Genomic DNA, 19,832 nt, shown 5'->3' with positions numbered 1-19,832 from the left:
AGCTGTGTTCAACATTGATAATAAAAATGTTTTTGAGCAGCAAATTAGCATATTATTATGATTTCCGAATTTTAAAATGTATTCAAATAGAAAATGGTTATTTTAAATTGTAATAATATTTCACAATATTACTGTTTTACTGTATTTTTGATCAAATAAATGCAGCATTAGTAAGCATTAGAGACTTCTTTCAAAAACATTTAAAAATCTTACAGACCCAAAACTGAAATGGTAGTGTATGTGTAATAATATAAAATAATAGTAGTAAATTTGTCTCTTATTTCCCCTTCAAATTATTTTGAGTTCATTCCCTTTAAGTTCATCTGACCCTATTCAAAACCCAGTAGACAGATATTATTGACAATTTTCCCCATTTTTTTTAAACCATAAAGTAGGAATGAACATTTCATTACTGTGACTGGTATCTATATTATAGTAACACTGTTTCTGTTTTTGACCAGAGTAAAAACATATTGTAGAGAAATACAATAAAACAAATGTAAGTAAACAAATCAGAAAATCATCAACCTTCAATGGCAAGTAGTTAGTAGGAACTACTTAGTAGGTTAGTAAGTGGTAAGAACTTTTATAATGGCCTGGGGTGTCTCAGACCCCACACAGAACACGAGGATTAGATAAACTGTCTTTATAACCCTACTATAACTGTCTTTATAAATATTTTCAATTTTATTATCCACATACAAAGCTATGAAAATTTAAAAAAGAAATAATAGGGATGCACAAATCATTATTACCAGTTATCAGCCAATTGACTTTTTTTTTTTTATGTACATATCAATTCAACAAGTAAAATAGCCTGCTATACATTTTTACCAAATGATGGGACTTCACATTATTTTTTGTTGGCCTACCTATTTTTAAACATATAAAAGTTGTACATGTGTCATTTCTTTATTCCAATGGTTTATAAAAATTAGCCTACAAATCTTTTGTGACGGCAAGATAAGAAAGATTTTTTTCCTCCCCATTTTAAAAGCAGTTTTCCACTGTTTATGACATTTGGAGTCATTTGAAGCACATAGCAATGCAAACTTTGGTTATTGGTTTCAAAATATAAAAACAATATTGGTTATCACATACTGTAGGCCAAAATATCAGTGCATCCCTAAGAAATAGAAAACTGGCATGTTCAGTCAAGCTGCATACAACAAATAGCACTAATATTAGCTAGTTGAGTTTTAGGTTGGACAGATAAGTCAATAGTATTTGTAGAAAATTATGAAACTGAAGCTTCTTGTCACTCAAGGCACTTCATCATTTTCAGAACAGATTAGAGATAGAAATAGAGCTGCACGATATATCGGTTATCGGTAGATATTACAGGGTTTTTTTTTTTTTTTTTTCGTTTTTTTTTTTTTTTCATTTATTAGTCAATATTGTGTATTCGCTTGTGAACTTGCTTCCCTTTTAGATTTAGATTACTTTTGCTGTCTGTATCTAACAAAAACTTAAAGGGATAGAGGTATAAAAAGAAATATCCCTTTAAGTCAATCACCTGTTGTCGAGTGCAGGCAGAGCTGTGTGCGTTCATGCATAAAAACAAGTTACATTACTTTTTGTCATTCTTTAGCAGATCTAAAAATGAAAACTTATCCTTCTTCCATGCTGTTATGATGCTTACATTCAGTTGTAGAATTTAAAAGTGTTTATGGATTTTGATATCTGACATTTTATCAGTTATCAGCCATAACATGAAAATAATTACTGGCTTATCTTTATCAGATAGATTTTTAATACAGTACCAGTCAAAAGTTTGAAAAACATTGCTATTTTTAATGTTTTTGAAAGAAGTATCTTCTGCTCATCAAGTCTGCATTTATTTGATCAAGAAAAAACAAACAAAAAAACAGTCACATTGTGAAATATTACAATTTACAATATTGGTTTTCTATTTTAATATACTTTCAATATTTATTTCTGTGATGGTAAAGCTGAATTTTCAGCATCATTACTCCAGTCTTCAGTGATCCTTCAGAAATCATTCTAATATGTTGATTTATTATCAATCTTGGAAACAGTTATGCTGCTTAATATTTTTGTGGAAACAGTGATACATTTTTCAGGATTCATTGATGAATAAAAAGTTAAAAAGAACAGCATTTATTCAAAATAGAACTCTTTTCTATCAATATAAGTCTTTTTAACAATTTAATACATCCTTGCTGAATAAAAGTATTAATTTCTTTTAAAAAAGGAAAGAAAAAAAACTTCTAAACGATAGTGTATATTGTTACAAAAGATTTCTATTTTAAATAAATGCTGTTCTTTTTAAACATGTATTCATCAAAGAATCCTGAAAAAATATCACTGGTTATAAAAACAATATTAAGCAGCATAACTGTTTCCAACATTGATAATAAATCAGCATATTAGAATGATTTCTGAAGGATCATGTGACACTGAAGACTGGAGTAATGATACTGAAAAATTAAGCTTTGCATCACAGAAATAAATTATATTTTAAATATTATATTAAAATAGAAAACTATTATTTTAAATTGTAATAATATTTCACAATATTAGTGTTTTTTAATCTGTATTTTTGATCAAATAAATGCAGGCTTGATGAGCATAAGAGACTTCTTTTAAAAAATTTAAAAACAGTAATGTATCCCAACTTTTGACCGGTACTGTATCTGTACACCCCAAGTTAGACCAGCTTTTCAATCATTAAATGTTGGTGTCGACAGTCCCAGCAGTGGTTATAGTTGGTTCACAGCTGTAGTGGTCTTCATAACAGTCTCATAGGATGGCGGCGGCTCTATTTGCCAGGGAGGGGGTGTTGCAGGCTGGCTCTGTGAATTGGCGTCTGAGGTGGGAGGCACTTGGACTGTACTGTGATCCTCTGCCGTAGCCCTCCGAATCCGATCCAGCCTCCTGGGGAAAGGGAAGAGCAGTGACTCATGATATCAAAATATAGTATCACAATATAGTTTGAGTATGTGGCTTAATATACTGTAAAGGCCCCGATATACTCACAGCGAAGTTCTTTTTTTTATTCTTCGCTTAAAAATTAAGGGGTAAAAAGAATTTCTAAATACCTTTGTAACGGCGTTTAGATGAATATGTAAATATGTGCTAAATACGAGAATGAACCTCATTGGTTCTTGCGGAAGATCAAACGTGATGCATAACGTGAGAATGAACCTCACTGGTTCCTGCTGCGTAACACATGAAAATTAACCTCATTGGTTCTTGTAGAAGCTCAAACGTGCTGCGTAACACGAGAATGAACCTTATTGGTTCCTGCTGAAGCTCAAACGTGTTGCGTAACACATGAGGATGAACCTCATTGGTTCCTGCTGAAGCTCAAACGTGCGGCGTAACACAAGAATGAACCTCATTGGTTTTTGTGGAAGCTCAAACGTGCTGCGTAACACGATAATGAACCTCACTGGTTCTCACACACGTCAGGCAAACATGCTTGAGCTTCCGTTTATCACAACTGATGTGCGAGTTGATGAATGTTTATATGTGAGTAAAAGCCTAAATTCAATATGTTCATCATATAAAGTGATCGTGATGTCTCTTCAGAAAGTTTGGACTAAACCGCTCAATTCATAGGGATTAGTTTTACATTCTCTTTATGAACTTTTTGAAACTTCAACGTGTCAGTTGCGTATCTGTCTATGGAGGGACAGAAAGCTCTCAGATTTCATCAAAAATATCTTAATTTGTGTTCTGAAGATGACTGAAAGTCTTACGGGTTTGGAACGACATAAGGGTGAATAATGAATGACAGAATTTTCATTTTTGGGTGAACTAACCCTTTAAGCATGAAAAGAGTATCAGTGTCACTTTCAATTAGAATTACAACTTTACAAATTACAAAGATTTCTAAGTCAAAGAAGGCGGAGCCTCAGAGCCACACCTACTAATTATGTAATCACAACGGACCACTTTTCAGGAAAATTTGCTTTGGTAAGTGATTTTGAATTCCTGAAACGAACTCCAAACGAAGTTCTTTTTGGCCCGATTTTGTTTGAAATGATGTCACACCAGTTCGTACTTTGATTTATCTTTAGGTATATCAGGGCTTTAATTAGCAACTAATCTGGACATTTAGGTTAAGGAATTATGGAAACAACATTCATTTCAGAAGGAAACCTTTCAAATATTTTGAAATCGTCTAGTGTGTGCTTGCAATTCTTATTTTTTTTTAAGTGAATCCAACTTTGAGTTCAAACCAAACACTGTGAACGTTTACCATTAACTACTGTACTTCAGTTGCCAAAAAGACAAGGAGTGGGGAGAACGGGGAGACCCCTAGGCACTGATTTGATGGCTTCAGCATGTTGCAAGAAACAAAAATCTCTTCTCTGTTCCTCTCGAGCCCTCCCTCCTCATTTTTTTCTTCTGGGCTAGTGTACAATGCTGACTGCTTTCTGTTAACATCTGTAGTCCTGATCATGCGGTCAGAATGAACCGCTATGCTCCCTTTGATTCTTGACTCTTTGATTCTCCTGTCTTCCACAGCATGATTCTCTAAACAAGAAAAACCCATAAATATATTTAAATATAAAGTCTGAGATCATTATGAAGTACCAGCACCTTACTAGTATGTAAATGGCAATGGGCCCTTTCTTTCTCTTGTTCTCTCTCTATTTCTTTCCCTCAGACATGGAACACTGAAAGAATTTGGCGCCCAGCAGCTGTTCAGTCTTCACTTGGTCTGTAAACATTACCTTGCCTTAACATTTTCTCTCAGTTTCTCCATTAATTACATTACACGATTGCATTTTGAATGCTGAAATAGGTTTCTGACAAAAGAGAGTCAGTTTAAACACTTAAACTAATTACTGTAATTCACAGCGGTATTACATAGAAAACACTGTTGTGTTGAGCTGTCATTCAAATGGGCACCACAGAATGACACCCTAACAAATCTTAATTAAAGCTGAAGCATACAATTTCTGCATCACTAGAGTCCCCAAACAAATTGCAAAAATGCTCAAAAAACAAAGAGGAATGTTTTGAAAGCATCACACAGTTCTGGAATTATAAAAAAATATAAAATTAGATAAATAGATAAAGCTGAAGTGTGGAAGAATGAACTTTTTCACAAACCAGCATCTCATAGATAAAGGCACATTGGATATACGGTTCCTCGCTCTTGCTATAAGAGGAAAATGCAAACCTTGCCTTCCGACTAGTATGTTGCTCAATAAAAACAGATGTAAATGGTGGAGACATGAGTTCGTTTATGGACAGGGTGCAGACCCATCATGTCTACCATCTAACACTGCAGACTCTCACTGTTTTCACTGCTGACCTACTTCTATAATCAGAACATTTGTTACTTCTGCTTAACTTTGGCTTTCAAACTAAGAGTGGGTCGAGAAGAGACAGAGCACCCTCTTAGCTTGCATATTTTTATCAGCTGTAAGCCAGAGAAAAACTGAGAGTTTACAAAACCCCCAATCAGTGTATTATTTTTCAGCATTCTTATGTTTTTTTATCTTTTTCAGCAGTCATACTAGTGTGTGCAAAACAAAACATCACTATTACTATTGTTCATACTGAAAAGTACCACCTAATGTCCCAATAGGTTTTTTGCCAAACGTCAAATGAACAAACAGGAAAACATCCGTCTCACTGTATCCGGTTGTTGGAGAAAGTGTTAACAGCAGTACGAACTAACATTTTTTTTTTGTCCAAAGGCCTTAATAATAATAAAAAACAAAGATATGACATCCAAAGTATGTAAAGTAGTACAACTTAATCTCTTTTATTGAATCCAAAAGATTTTAATTATATTTTGCTACAAATAAAGGTATTTTAAATATTTTGAAGTGTCAAAAGGTCATTTGGTTTAACCGTCCAAAGGCCAATACAGCCATTTCATTCGTGATTAAAATATCTTAAAATGTAATAAATTTATTTATTTTTTATTCTGGCATGATTTTATAACATCATATATCAACATGGTGCAAAATGTTATTAAAATTATGAGGAAGTCAATGCTTTGTTATGATAAATAATGTCTGGAAAAATTAATTTCATTGATGTCATTCTGAGTAACCAATATAAAAAGAGACCATTTTGTATCAAGACATGCGGTCAGTATCATGTGACAGGATGTGACACCTGCAAAGGACCACATGGTCGTGAATCAAAGTAACTAATTCTAATGTAACTATTTGACTATTTTAAAAAAAATCATGTTTTCACTTGCTCATACGCATGTCCCGAAATATCAGGTCATTCGGTACAACCGCTATAAAACATGGAAAATGTTGTAATATTTAAAAAAAAAAAACTTGTACTAAATATAAAATGTTTGATTGTCCTTTTGCTAGCTAGATATCAGCCTGTTAGCATTGTTTGAAAATATCGTCATTCGGTATAACCAAAACTGTCATTCGGTAAAAACGAAATTTTGGTTAAACCGAATGACTATTTTTGGTAACAAATTTTGTCCATCTTGTAATAAATTACAAAAGCAGTGTTAATTGATTTTAAAAACCACATAATCTCATTGTCAACACTTAATAAAACTTCAAAATTAATTCTACCTCCATTATATTTTTTGACACTTTTAAAAACCTCATTCGTCAATGACCCTCATACAAAAGACCTGAACCGGAAGCAATGTGACCTGTTTTACCGAATACGGAAGGTTGTTGCTCTCATTATAACCCCCATTATTATAAAAAATTCAGAACACTTTAGCAAGCAACTTATTTAGGTCAGGGTCAGCAGGGGGTCTACTATATATTGTCACTTCCTGTTAGTGTTTATTGCATGTTGCAAAAAAAGTACTAAAAAGCAATAAGCAATATAAATGTATGTATGTGTGTGTGTGTATATGTATATGTGACCCTGGACCACAAAACCAGTCATAACCAGAATCACTCCGGAGAGGATCGTGAACAGTTTGTACTGATCCATCCTTGAGTAGTAACTTCAACCACGGTGTCCTCAATGACTCAGATGGCGGGAGTCTATGGAGCCTCGTACGTTCGTTGCTACATCCAACAACAGAACATTTGTAATGTTTTTTGGCACAGACATTGTATATCTCTAGCTGATACAGCGAGTAAACAGAAATGGCGGACTCTGTGCTTCTTACTCAGGGCGGTGTCTATCATCACCAGCCATGGGTGGTATCCCTACTCTTACGTAGGAGTATGGGGAAATATAAAACTGTGTGTTCTGAAAGATTGAAAATGATAAATGGGGATTATAGAAAAAAGTATTGCGTGGATTTTTATCATTATAGGCTGGTTGTTTACACACACTGTGGACACATATCTGTGTATAAACACCTTATAAAAGTGAATTTTGCTCATTGACCCATATATATATATATATATATATGGGTCAATGACGTGACAGTCATTATTTATGTGTAGAAGTCATTGCTTTGTTATGAGAAAGAATGTCCGGAAAAATGGATTTCATTGATGTCATTCGTAGTAACCAATATATCAAGTTATGCGGTCAATATCATGTGACAGGATGTGACATCATTCAGACACCTGCAAAGGACCACACGGTTGTGAAGCAAAGTAATTAACTCTCTTTTAACTATTTGAAAAAAATCATGTTTTTACACTAAAAACCTTATTCGTCAATGACCCATATATAAAATTCAGTCTTTTTCTTCATTATTACATCAGGAATGCTGCACCACCCTGATATTGATTTTACACATTCAAAAATTATCCAAATGAATTGTAAATTAAAATAATTAAAAAAAAAACAACTTAATTTCTGACTCACAGTTGACTTTTTTTTTTTTCACAATTGCAAGTTTATATCTCACAACTCGAACTTTAACTGCCAATTTCTAGTTTATAGCTCACAATTCTGAGAAAAAAGTCAGAATTGCGAGTTTATATAATTCTAAATTTTTTTCTCAGAATTGAGATATAAACTTGCAATCGCAATTACCTTATTTTTTTTTAATTCTGTGGCAGAAACAAGCTTCCACAAAATACTGTACTTGTTTATACTTAAAACACAAAATACCTACACTTATATTAAAGATGCATTATTTGAAAATAAGTGTTAATACAATATGCAGCTTTGCTTCACAAATACATTTATCTTATATCAAGGATTTTTAGATTTTTTTTTTTTTTTTTTTACTGCAAAATGGACCCTTTTCACATTTCCAGGGTTCTAGTTTTCCTTAATGTCAAGGTAATATAAAAAAGTTATAAATATAGTGTTATAAATGTACAATATTTTTTAAAAATAAAAATATTAGAAACTCAGCTAGAGTTACGATGTTAATAACTGTGGAAACTCATCATCACAGTCAGTGAAAAGGGTCCATGAGAAAAAAAAAAATACTGATTTTTTTTTTTTTGCAGTGTACTAATAATTCAGGCATTAAAAACATGCTCATCATAGAAAAGTCAAGTCATTGTACATATGAACTGCATTTTTAATGTATTTTTAAATAAATTGATAGATACATAAAAAAAAAATGAGTGCTTTGAAATTGATCCTTGTGGGTTCCTGACCTCTCAAAACTGATTATTTATGTTGTGATTTTGGTATTTTCCATTTGTAAACTTAAGGCTGGAACACTACACTACAACTTTTGCACATATTTTTGTCCTGATTTACAGTCTAGACCAGTCAAAGCTAGTTGCCAAACGTCAGAGGCATTCTGCAGATATTAAAATCTGTTCCGATTTTAAAGGTCATTAAGTGTATTCCAGCCTTTAGCCTCTCTGTTTATATTATATCAATTCTCAGTATTCCGGAAACTTGATTTTACAAATATATAGTCCACGACACTCAACTAGTTTGTTTATAACTGCTACAGCTTTGGCTAAACCCTTAGATCTCTTTAATTGCACTCATAAATTAGCCTCGTAATGATATTTGTGTAACAGTTGCGTCTTCTTACCTCTGCACCGCAATGGCTTGATGGTGGGTGTAACGGGTGCCCGTTCGCGGGTGTAGAAGTAAGTGACCTGTCACAGCTACATGACTGGTTTTGATGTCCATGCAGAAGGAACTGATGAGGATGAAGAGGCCCAGACACACTATGGCCAAGCCAATGAGAATAGTATAAGGCCCCAATGTCACAAAGAGCACCAGGCCTACAATCACAATCAAGGTCCCTAATGAAACTTGCCATCTGTGTTGGAAGAACATGTTGTTTCTTCTGGCTACGCCATTACTAGCAGGCACATTGTCTTCTGCCCTTGTAACACAGTTGGTATCACCGTGCATGTGTGTATGAGAGTTTGAGTATGTGTTGCACAAAAGTCAGTCCAGCCCTGGTGTCAGTTCATATCCTTGGAGATCCAAGAAAGAGATTGCAGACCATCCTATACATAGAGCAGAAAAAAAATGAAACATTATACTACAAGATGTAACCTACATTGATTTAATTGTATATTTATAAAAAAAAAAAAATTTTTCAAAACATTTTTTTTTTTCAGGTAACGTTAACCAACAAATGTGCTTCACGTGGTAACTGTTCAGAAGTCAGAAATACAATTGAATATGACAGAATCAAATTCACCACAGTTACACTAAAATAAGTCACTGTAAGGGTTAAAATAAAAATAGATACTACCAATTGCATTTTACAACTTCCCTATCAAATACATGAACACAATATCAACCTTATGCAGTCGTATCCAAACAAGAGATAAATAGGATTTAAATATCTTTATAATTATTATAGTCTAATATGAGTTAATACTGTGACTGACTGTTATCTCTCTTTTTTTTTAATCTAATGTGTAACAACAACAACAACAACAACAACAAAAAAACAGTTTTTCGTGTTTTATCGTCGTCATATGAATGTATACATTACGTTACCTTGTCGGGTTGACGCAGTCCGACGTGCGTTTGTTTTCACCGTAAAGTTGAACATCAGTGGATGAGTGTAAACGTTTCTTCTCACGAGCTGCCTTCAACGTCTGTCTGCACGTCCTCCGCTTCTGTCATTATAACGAGGATAACCATTTCCACCGAGCTCTTCACTTTATCACGGAAATCACGACTCAGCCGTCATTTCCTTAAAGAATGCTTAATGGAAAATCTAATTCTCCCCACAGTCATCGGTGTCGGTAGATATGCCATCTGTTTGAGTCTCTGTGGTCATTTAAACGTGAAAAGGAAGTGGCAGAGTTTATGGGCGGGGGTTGATGCCACTTAAGAGCGTTGTCCGATTCGTGAACGAATCGTTCTTTTAAGTTGAATCTTTTCGATGAATCGGGTGAGCCGGTTCACTAAACCGGTTCATGAACGGATAATTTGGCTGAGAGAGCATTTATAGAGTTTGATATTATTACGGGTGCTTTTTTGCTTTCTAAAGACTGTTTGGGGGAAAAACAATTAATTTATCACAACAATTTTATTGACAAAAATATTTTTAAATTCTAAATCTTTTAGGTTTGTATACTCTAATGATTAGAATGGGTAGAAAAAAATGCTGTGAACTTAATACAAATGAAATATTCTTTAGATAATGTCTGAAAGAAATATTGTAGCCTTGGCAGAATCATATTTATGTTTTCTTAATTATTTTGTCAAGCAACACTCGACGACGTGATTACGCCATTATGTACAAGAATCGCTGAATCTATTTTGAATCATTGTTAAATGAACTGTTCGAAAGAACCGAGTCGCGGAATGAGTCTGACTTCCCATCACTTGTCGATAAGGAAATCACAGTCCTGGCTGGGCGTGGAAGAGCCGAGCGGGTCAGAGATTTCTCATACACAGCTTTATTAAACACACACACACACACACACAACACACACAACACATGAAAAGAAAACAAACTCAATGAAAGAGTTGTATTCCGTCATATTACATGCTGCTTTATAGTAACTAACTGTTAGCTCATGTTATTTTCTGAAACTTTGTACCTGCCGACTATTAACCCTTTAATTATTTGAAAGTTAACTTGCATAACTCAAACTAAATTCTTACAGCATGATTGCAGGGCCACTTTACACACTTCCAAACAGAGATAGACACACCTCTGTTCAGATCAGATATGACTAAGTATTCCTCTGAAAAATAGCTTCAGCTGATATGTTACAGGAAATAGACTGGAATTAAATGGGAATTTTCCCCAAACATTATTTCTCAATAGAGAGATTGTGGTGTGCCAGTGCCAGTCTACGGGTGTTGTTTATCATGGGTAGGCCTGTTTGAGATGTTAAATTCTTGAACTTGGTTCTTGGTTGTATTCTTGGAAATGATCTGAAAATGTTTAAAGGTACACTATATGTAACTTTTTTGTTCAAATTTAAATATGAGTCAATACATCATCAATCCTTTTTTCCAAAACGTGTTTTTGTCTTAACCTGATTAGATATGTAAGCCTATTAAGCCTATAAGTGTTTATATTTTAGACCTGACGGGATGGTTTTGGCGGGAAATTGGCATACAATTGCTTAGGCTAATTGCCCATGTGTGTCTCGACGTCATATCTTTAAAGGGTTAGATCACCAAAAATGAAAGTTTTGTCATTAATTACTCACCCTCATGTCGTTCCAAACCCTTTCGTTCATCTTTGGAACACAAAGATATTTTTGATGAAATCTGAGAGCTTTCTGTCCCTCCATAGACAGCCTATGCAACTGACATTTTGACGCTTCAAAAAGTTCATAAAGAGATCGTAAAACTAATCCATATGAATGGACCATATGCACGGAGCGTGCTTAAGAAGTTCCGCAATAATATAAGCCAGCTAGCTGGAAAACTTCCAGTGAAATGTCACTTGCTGGTGTGTCGGTATTTTCAATGTCCTGACATAGCTTTAACGGCATCAATAGTGTAATACTTAGTTTATAATCAGAATATAGTCACTTAAATAGTCAGGCCTAGCATTAATTAAGTTATTCAAATGTAAGACTACATAAAAAAAAGACATGCTCATTGTTCGACCATTAGTTTTCACTTTCGTTTGAAAAAAAGCATCAACACACTGTATATTAAAGATTTATTGTGCACTTTAGTTAGATTCATTGAATAAAATGCGAGTTTTCACAGGTGTGTGGAAATCATTGAGCTTCCACTGCACTGACTGACAGCTTCAGTCACTATAAATAAAGAGTGCGGTGCTCGCTTTCTGTGTAATTTATTCACAAGAAAAGTTATTGTTTTTCATGAGATTTTGTGAGTACTTCATACTTCACCTTGACAAAATGTATTTTTAATCCTAGTGATTTTATAATGTTTAATATTTATTCAAAAGCCAAACTGAGTGAAACTTACAGGAAATGGCTAATATATGCGCAAATAAATGCTCCTCTGCCGCCACCTGCTGGTTATAGTGGTAATTAATTTTTTTTTTTTTTTTTTTTTTTTTTTTAAATTCTGTCAAATGTTGATGTCTTACATCTTGAAACGTTCGGTTTTACAAATGGGGACAATTTCAGAAGGATGAACAAATAATGATTTTGGTCATCACATTAAAAATAACATTTGAAGTGCTGGAAAAATGTCACGTGTGCGTGTCTAATTACAGACACCATGTTTCTTATTCAAACGTTCCCATTAGCTTTGTCTTTATAGCATAACTAGACTAGCGTATAGGTTAGTTGTAACAATGAGTGAGAAAGTTTGACATGGAGCACGATAAATCTGGAACCTCCGGGGAGGTTAAAGAAACAAGGAGAGTCTGCTGGTGACCTGGCTCTTAATAAAACTAGAATCAACATTGGCTTGGCTTTTTGGAAATGGTGAGAACTGAGGGATTTGAAATGTTGTAAATGTGACGTGGAGATTGCGTTTTTATTACTCAATAGGTGAGTAAGGTGTTTTATTGAACAGATAAATCACCATAGCTCTCTAACAGAGTTCATTGTAAAGCATTATCTATTGTGAAAGGTCATTTTATTATGGCTGTTGTCTCCAGCAAGTCAGCTTGAGATCCTTTCCATTGAAACTTTTTACATGTCTTGGTCTATAGTAGTGAATGTTTTTTAAGCAGTAAGAAAAGCATTCATCCGCCCACTCACGCAGACCCCAAGCACAACCTAAACAATGTTCTTCCGCAAAATGCATGCAGTTTTGTTTTTTAAAGTTACATAGTGTACCTTTAAGTGTCATACGTTATGTGTATTTCATATTGATCCACTTAAATTTTACACTGACATACTGTACATACAACCAACCTACGATTTACAGATTATAAAAATGTAGAAACTGACATAAATACTGGTTAGGTATTAAAAAAAGTAGGCCTATGAGACATTTAAAGAGCATAACGTTCATGTTTTGGTAAGATCTTCACCTCTTAAATATGTCAAATATTCTGCAATGCTTGACTACAGTGCAAAAGTGTATAATCATAATACTCTTTACTTTTCAATCATACCACATCTGAAAAAGGAACTGGAGTCTGGTTTATCCTTTAGTTGTTTAAATTAAAACAAACCAAAAAAGTACAGCATCTCTAAAAAAAAAAAAAAAAAATGTCTAGCATGCACACAAAACTGATGTAAACAGCCCTCGGTAGATTATTCTTTGCAGCTCAAAGAAAACACAGTAAATGCGCAGAAGGTTTAGAATACCCAGAAGTGCCTTTGTTAAAAGATGAATATCGTTGTAATGGGTGAGTCAGAGGAAGTAGTGGCTGTGAATGTCATGTTTTATAGTGTTCCAAACAATATTAACAGGGCATTAGTTCATCATTAAACTCAGTAATGCTGTGTGGTTTTCTCAGCAGAGATGTGCTCCCATTATCAGGCACCACAATGTGTGCCTTATGCATAAATAATCTCTCTGGCCAGATCTCTAAAGTGACCTGACCATGCGGTTTCTGAGTCTGGGAAAATTGTGTGCTCAAACAGGCTATCCCAAGAAAATATTCTATTGACTAAACACAATATTTTGCCCTGAGAGTCTAAAAAATTAATAAATATACGAACAAAACACTTTTCAAAAAATCATCCACATTACTGCCGGAAAGCAATTAGGATGCCAAGTGCACTAAGTACTCTAAATACTTTTTAATTTTGAATATTTTGATGTTTTGTGAATATTCAATGGATTTATGGATATTAACTTGTTTTATTATTTATATGTAAATATAAATTTACCTTCATCATGTGAAATATTTTCTGTTAATATTGGTTATTAACATGTGTGTGTATATATATCAGCCCAGGAAATGTTTATACCTGTGTATACACATAAATATTCCCTTGGTTCATTAAATCCACCAAATTTTAACAAAAACTTCTCTTTTTTTCCGGTATAAGGTGTGCTTCACACATTCAGGCACTATATTTTCTAAAATGTGAGTGATCTGTTAAGGGTGGGAGACAGTAGGCATACCTAAAATTAAAGCCACATCTCTTGTAAAATGCATTACAGTATGTTTAATGAGAAATTACCCACTTATTTCCAAAAGCTTATGTATATATAGTTATATTTATAATGCATTTTATTTGAGAAAAGGCCGTAAACACATGGTTAAGTTGAAAACCATCTCAAGAGGCAAAAAACAATCCCTCTGCGAGCTGTGGATTGTCAATGCTTGTTTCGTAGCTTCATCAACACTTGTTTATGAATATTTTAGGGTGGGTATTCAGCAGTTCAGGTCTCAAGAGATGAACGTGGCACGGATGTCACACTTCGAAACTGATCTCCCGTGAGCGTCCGAACAGAGGTTCAGTGAGCAGCTGTGTGTCTGAGTAGCTGCGCCTCAGGTGTGTGGAGCTCCTGGTGGTTTTGATGGCCACCTCATAAGGTGGAGGAGGATCCATGTCCCAGTGAGGCGGCCGACCCCGAGTGGTAGGGCTGAAGCATGTTGGTTCCATGGGGGGATAGTCCAAATCTTCACCGTATACACCTCGCCTTTGCATAGTCCTTCAAAAAAATCACACAATATTATTATTAATAAGTTCAAACTACTATATATATATCATATGTCAAACGATTAATCGCATCCAAAATAAATGTTTGTGTTTGCATAATGTGTGTATATTTATTATGTATATATAAATACAGACACATGCATGTATATATTTAACAAAAATATATTTATAATTAAATTATATATAAATATAGATATATAAATATACATGTAAATATTTATTTTTTTATTTTTTATTATTTTATTTTTTTTAAAACGTCATCCAAGATGTTTATGTCTTTCTTTCTTCAGTCAAAAAGAAATGAAGGTTTTTGAGGAAAACATTCCAGGATTTTTCTCCATATAGTGGACTTCAATGGGGTTCAACGGGTTGAAGGTCCAAATGTCAGTTTCAGTGCAGCTTCAAAGAGCTCTACATGATCCCAGATGAGGAATAAGGGTCTTATCTAGCAAAACGATTGGTCATTTTCTAAAAAAAAAATTAAAATTTATATACTTTTTAACCACAAATGCTCATCTTGCACTGCTCTGTGATGCGCCACGCATTATGTAATCTGTTAGAAAGGTCACACGTGACGTAGGCGGAAGTACCGATCCAGTGTCTACAAAGTGAACATGCTAAGACTAAGTCAAACAGCCTTTACAAAAAAAAGGTAAAACAACAATGTCGGACGATTTTGAAGTTGAAGGAGAAAATGAGATTTAAGTTTTTCGCCCTACTGCGGCACTTCCGTCTACATCATGCGTGACCTTTCCAGCGTGATTACGTAATGCGTGGCACATCGCAGTGCAAGATGATCATTTGTGGTTAAAAAGTATATAATTTTTTTAGAAAATGACCAATTGTTTCTCTAGATAAAACCCTTATTCCTCGTCTGGGATCGTGTAGAGCTCTTTGAAGCTGCACTGAAACTGACTTTTGGACCTTCAACCCGTTGAACCCCAGTGAAGTCCACTATATGGAGAAAAATCCTGGAATGTTTTCCTCAAAAACCCTTTTTTTTTTTCGACTGAAGAAAGAAAGACATAAACATCTTGGATGACATGGGGGTGAGTACATTATCAGGAAATTTTAATTCTGAAGTGAACTAATCCTTTTAATGTATATAATGACATTTTAAAGTGATTCTTGCAGTATTACAGTGCACTCCTGCATAACTGGGACCAAATTCAAAGGTTTTATACAGTATATCAACACTAGAGGGCCTTTCAGTATCAGATAACAGAGCAGAGGAGCAGCAGCTTCTCATCTAAGTGATTTTTAATGGCATCTGAGGGTGGGAGAGAGGGGGAAAGGAAAGAGATATGCGCAAATCTGGAGGGATAAGGGTGGAAAAGTAAAATTATCTCCATGTTTGCTCCTATCAATTCCATTTAGGAATTTCATTAAGACTTGGACAAAATAGCTGCATGAAAATGTATGCATCTTGATGCAAATTATGTTATCTCCTCCTATGGGTCACTTTTTGGTAAATTATCAGAGGTGCATTTGCACATCTTCAAGGCTGCTCTTTTAATGTTATGTCAGGTCTCCTCTAATGTTGAAAATATGTCATAAAAATTGTTTAAATATATTCTAATTATTTTAATGTAATATACTGTATAACATGGAATTATGAAGGTTTGTGAAAGGAAGTTTAAGTTAGCTTTATGGGTGTTGGAATAAGAACAATAATACAACACACACACATACAGTATGTAGCCTTTAAGAATTAGGATATTATTCATGAAATGTGTAACAAAATAATTTCTTTAAAATTGCAATTTTATATGTACTGTAACTCAAAAGGTGCATTAAATGATTATGAGTTTATGTGAGTGCACATTTATGGATAGTTTAATAATACAAAACTTTTTTCTTCTTAATTATTATGAAGCGTTACTGAGGACAGAGTTTGGGGTGCCCGAGACTTCAAAGGTTGTCAATAAGTTATAGCTCTCTATATATCGCACTTTTCGATGGTACTTCCTCTATGACTCAACTCTAAATTGCTCAAACTGATTTTATCTTCTGTGCGTTGATTTCATTTTATCAAAGCATCAGCTCATTTAGCTAATTTGTGATGCGATTCTCCCCACTTACCCGTGCAGAAAGACGGACTGGGATTCGGGGAAGTGGTTTCCGGGCGGTGGGGTGAACATGACTTGACTATAGTCGTGGCTGTACTCTTCATTATAAGGCACCGTGGTTCTCTTGCCGTTCATAGCCCAGAATAGTCCTAATATGAGCATCACCGCCCCGAGCACCACACAGCACATGCTGAACGCCTGGAGTCGACTTTGATTAGAAGTTAGAAAAGCGGAGGAGCCACCGGTGACTATTAAAAATACTCCAATAAAAATAGCGCCATGATGTAGTGAAGGCATAATGTAAGTTCATATCATTGATCTATCTGGAATGGTCCGCGCGCATCGTCCAGCTTCAGGATGATATCGAGACTCCAGGGTGAATCAAGTTCCTCAAACCGATCTGCATTGGATCAATTATAAAGTAAATACTTTCATATTACCCAGTGTCTTGATTTAGGCACTTGCAGCTAAAAAAAAAAAAAAAGGACATAAAGTGCATTAGACTACACTCGATCGAGCTGCTGCTCACGCGCATCAGGTTTAGTCCATGCTGTCAAATGAGCGCAGCTGCTTTGCTGTCAAACTCCTCTGTCATTATAAGAGCATCATTAGAGTTCATGCCCCACCCAAGAGCCGTCTGTAGGCCAGATGGTTATTGGCATCAAATTTAAAATTATGATTCCCAACAAGAAAACAGATACTTATAGGACCTATTTGTTGTACATGGCGAACCCTAACCTTTTTAGAATAGATTTCCCCCGTATAAACAGGTTCAAATGAAAATCCAGTTGATAAATACATTCGCTGTGAATCGTTTGTTTGCCGGTTAACCCTTTGTGAGATGCTCAGTCATGACGTCAATTTGTAGGCCAACTGATTCTTTGTAGAAATATATTGCTATGAAATTTCATTTAAATTTGATCTGAAATTCAGTTAAAGGTGCAGTGTGTAATTTTTAGCGAAATCTAGCGGTGAGGTTGCGAATTGCAACTAACGGCTCAGGCCCCCGTTTACACTAGTGCGTTTTCGTTTTAAAACGGCGTTTTAAAGTCCCCGTGAACCGGAAGTTGCAAACGACTTTTCTCCAGTGTTGTGACGTATTTCCAAGTGAAACGGAATGTTGAATAGAGGGCAGGGTTTTATTTTAGCGCTCCTCCTCTCCATCTCTCGCTCATAGCAGACTAATGGTCGGAGGGGAGTGGTTTAAGCGTTTTCAACCCAAGCCGTCAAACTGATGTCATTAGAGAAGGGGCACTGTTGCATAGGGGAGCAGCATTTTCAGATTTTGATTAAATATTACAAAGCCAAACAATTTTTTTGTGTGGATTGACTTGCACGGATAAATTGTTCACCACAAAACTAGCAATTTGAGCTAACAAAATAAATAAGGTCAATTTTCATTTCATGTGTACTTTAAAATGAAAACGATCCTCTTCTACACTGCCGTTTCCACAGAATTTCAGAAATGATCTCTGATACTGAAAACGCATGTCACATGACCATTCATGCACACTGAGCATGCGCGTACAAGTGTAATGGGGCGTTCACACCAGACACGACATGCGCGAATAAATCGCGTTATTCGTGTGTAGTTGGACATTTGAACATTTTGAGTTTACTTGCTTCATTCGCGCGTGAATTCGCGCCATGAGAGGGGCTTCTGTCAGGCGGCTCGTCTTGTTTCTGTACACTTCCTCTGAATAAACACATCAACTCGTCAGCGGGAAAGTAGTTGTAAAATACGGCAAATAAGCTCAATTTGCTGGCTTTAGCTAGCTTGTAGTCTAAATATGTATATATATATATATATAGCTCAAATTGAGTAAAGAGCATTTTTTACAACTTACCAGATTGTCTGACCTCCTCACTCACTTTCTTCCAAGCAAGATCCTTTTTATTCCTGTTTCTATAAAAGTACAAAGATGTATTGTACAGCGACTATGATTTTGTCCTCCATTGTTGTTTTGGGTTTCTGCCTCCCCTCGCTACGCCGTAATCACATCACTACTAGAGCAAGCTCCTGATTGGTTAACGCGGCGCGAATATTCGTCAAAGTTCAGATTTTTCAACTCGGGCGATTCGCATGAATCACGTGTTACGCGTGTCAAACGCCCGAAACGCTCAATTCGCACGAATCGTGTCATTTGCGCCGCCTGATGTCTATTTGCGTCTTTGCATTGACTTAACATGTAAATCACTCGCGCTTAACACTTCATTCGCATCTGGTGTGAATGCACCATAACAGTTGCCTCTTGTGCATCGGCAGTATTAAAAAATGTAGAGTTTAACTGCACAATGGCTGCTAAAAATGACAACAAAGCCAGCAAAGATTGCCGTTCAGTCTCCATGTTATTGTTTACACGGACGTCAAGGAGTTTTTTCAAAAGTCTCCGTTTTGGTCTGTTTATACTGAAACACAACCCCAGCGTTTTCAAACTAAAACGGGGTCTGCTGCGTTTTGGAAAGTCTGTTTTTTAAGGTTCGAAAACACCAGCGTAGTGTAAACGACAGGCATAACCGTAGCAAACCTTATGCGTTTTAAAACGAAAATGCACTAGTGTAAACGGAGCCTCAGACCACCGCTCACCCCTCCATTTCGAAGCACATAGAGAAGTTACGGTGGCCGACACAGGACAAAGATGTCGTCGTCTGAGATAGCAGAGAGTATCCAGTCAAGCAATGAGGTTTCTTCTTACTTCTAACAAAGAACGGTCTCTGCTTCTAATAAATACGCCAGAATATTACTATTACTATTCTTCTTCTTCTTACTATGTATTCATGTGACGATGCAAGCTTCTTCTAAAAACACCAACAAAGAAGAAAAATTTCTATCTACATACACTGCGGGTCCCCTTACATGTTAAGTTGCCATTTTGCGCCAACTTGTCGCCAACTGCTGTACAGAGCGCGTTTCATCACTATGTTC

General features: G+C 35.3%; 2 protein-coding genes across 2 annotated transcripts; both read right to left on the bottom strand.

The window, feature by feature from the left end:
- Positions 1-664: 664 nt before the first annotated feature.
- Positions 665-9,278, bottom strand: si:dkeyp-51f12.3 (uncharacterized protein LOC107988041 homolog). Its single transcript, XM_051875485.1, is given in 3 exon segments — positions 665-2,898; positions 8,888-9,239; positions 9,242-9,278. Coding segments are annotated over 3 exon segments (564 nt in total). The 3' UTR covers positions 665-2,723.
- Positions 9,279-11,939: 2,661 nt separating this feature from the next.
- si:dkeyp-51f12.2 (uncharacterized protein LOC100151460 homolog) lies at positions 11,940-17,621 on the bottom strand. The gene is made up of 2 exons (XM_051875227.1): positions 16,920-17,621; positions 11,940-14,829 (listed from the first exon to the last, which is right to left on the bottom strand). Exons 1-2 carry the CDS (start codon positions 17,201-17,203, stop codon positions 14,589-14,591), a joined length of 525 nt encoding a protein of 174 aa, XP_051731187.1. The 5' UTR covers positions 17,204-17,621; the 3' UTR covers positions 11,940-14,588.
- Between the last annotated feature and the right edge of the window lie 2,211 nt (positions 17,622-19,832).

This window comes from Ctenopharyngodon idella, chromosome 20 (genome assembly GCF_019924925.1).
Source record: "Ctenopharyngodon idella isolate HZGC_01 chromosome 20, HZGC01, whole genome shotgun sequence".
NCBI lineage: Eukaryota > Metazoa > Chordata > Actinopteri > Cypriniformes > Xenocyprididae > Ctenopharyngodon > Ctenopharyngodon idella.
Note: the sequence above shows the minus strand (reverse complement) of the source record. Positions and strands in the feature narration are given on the sequence as shown.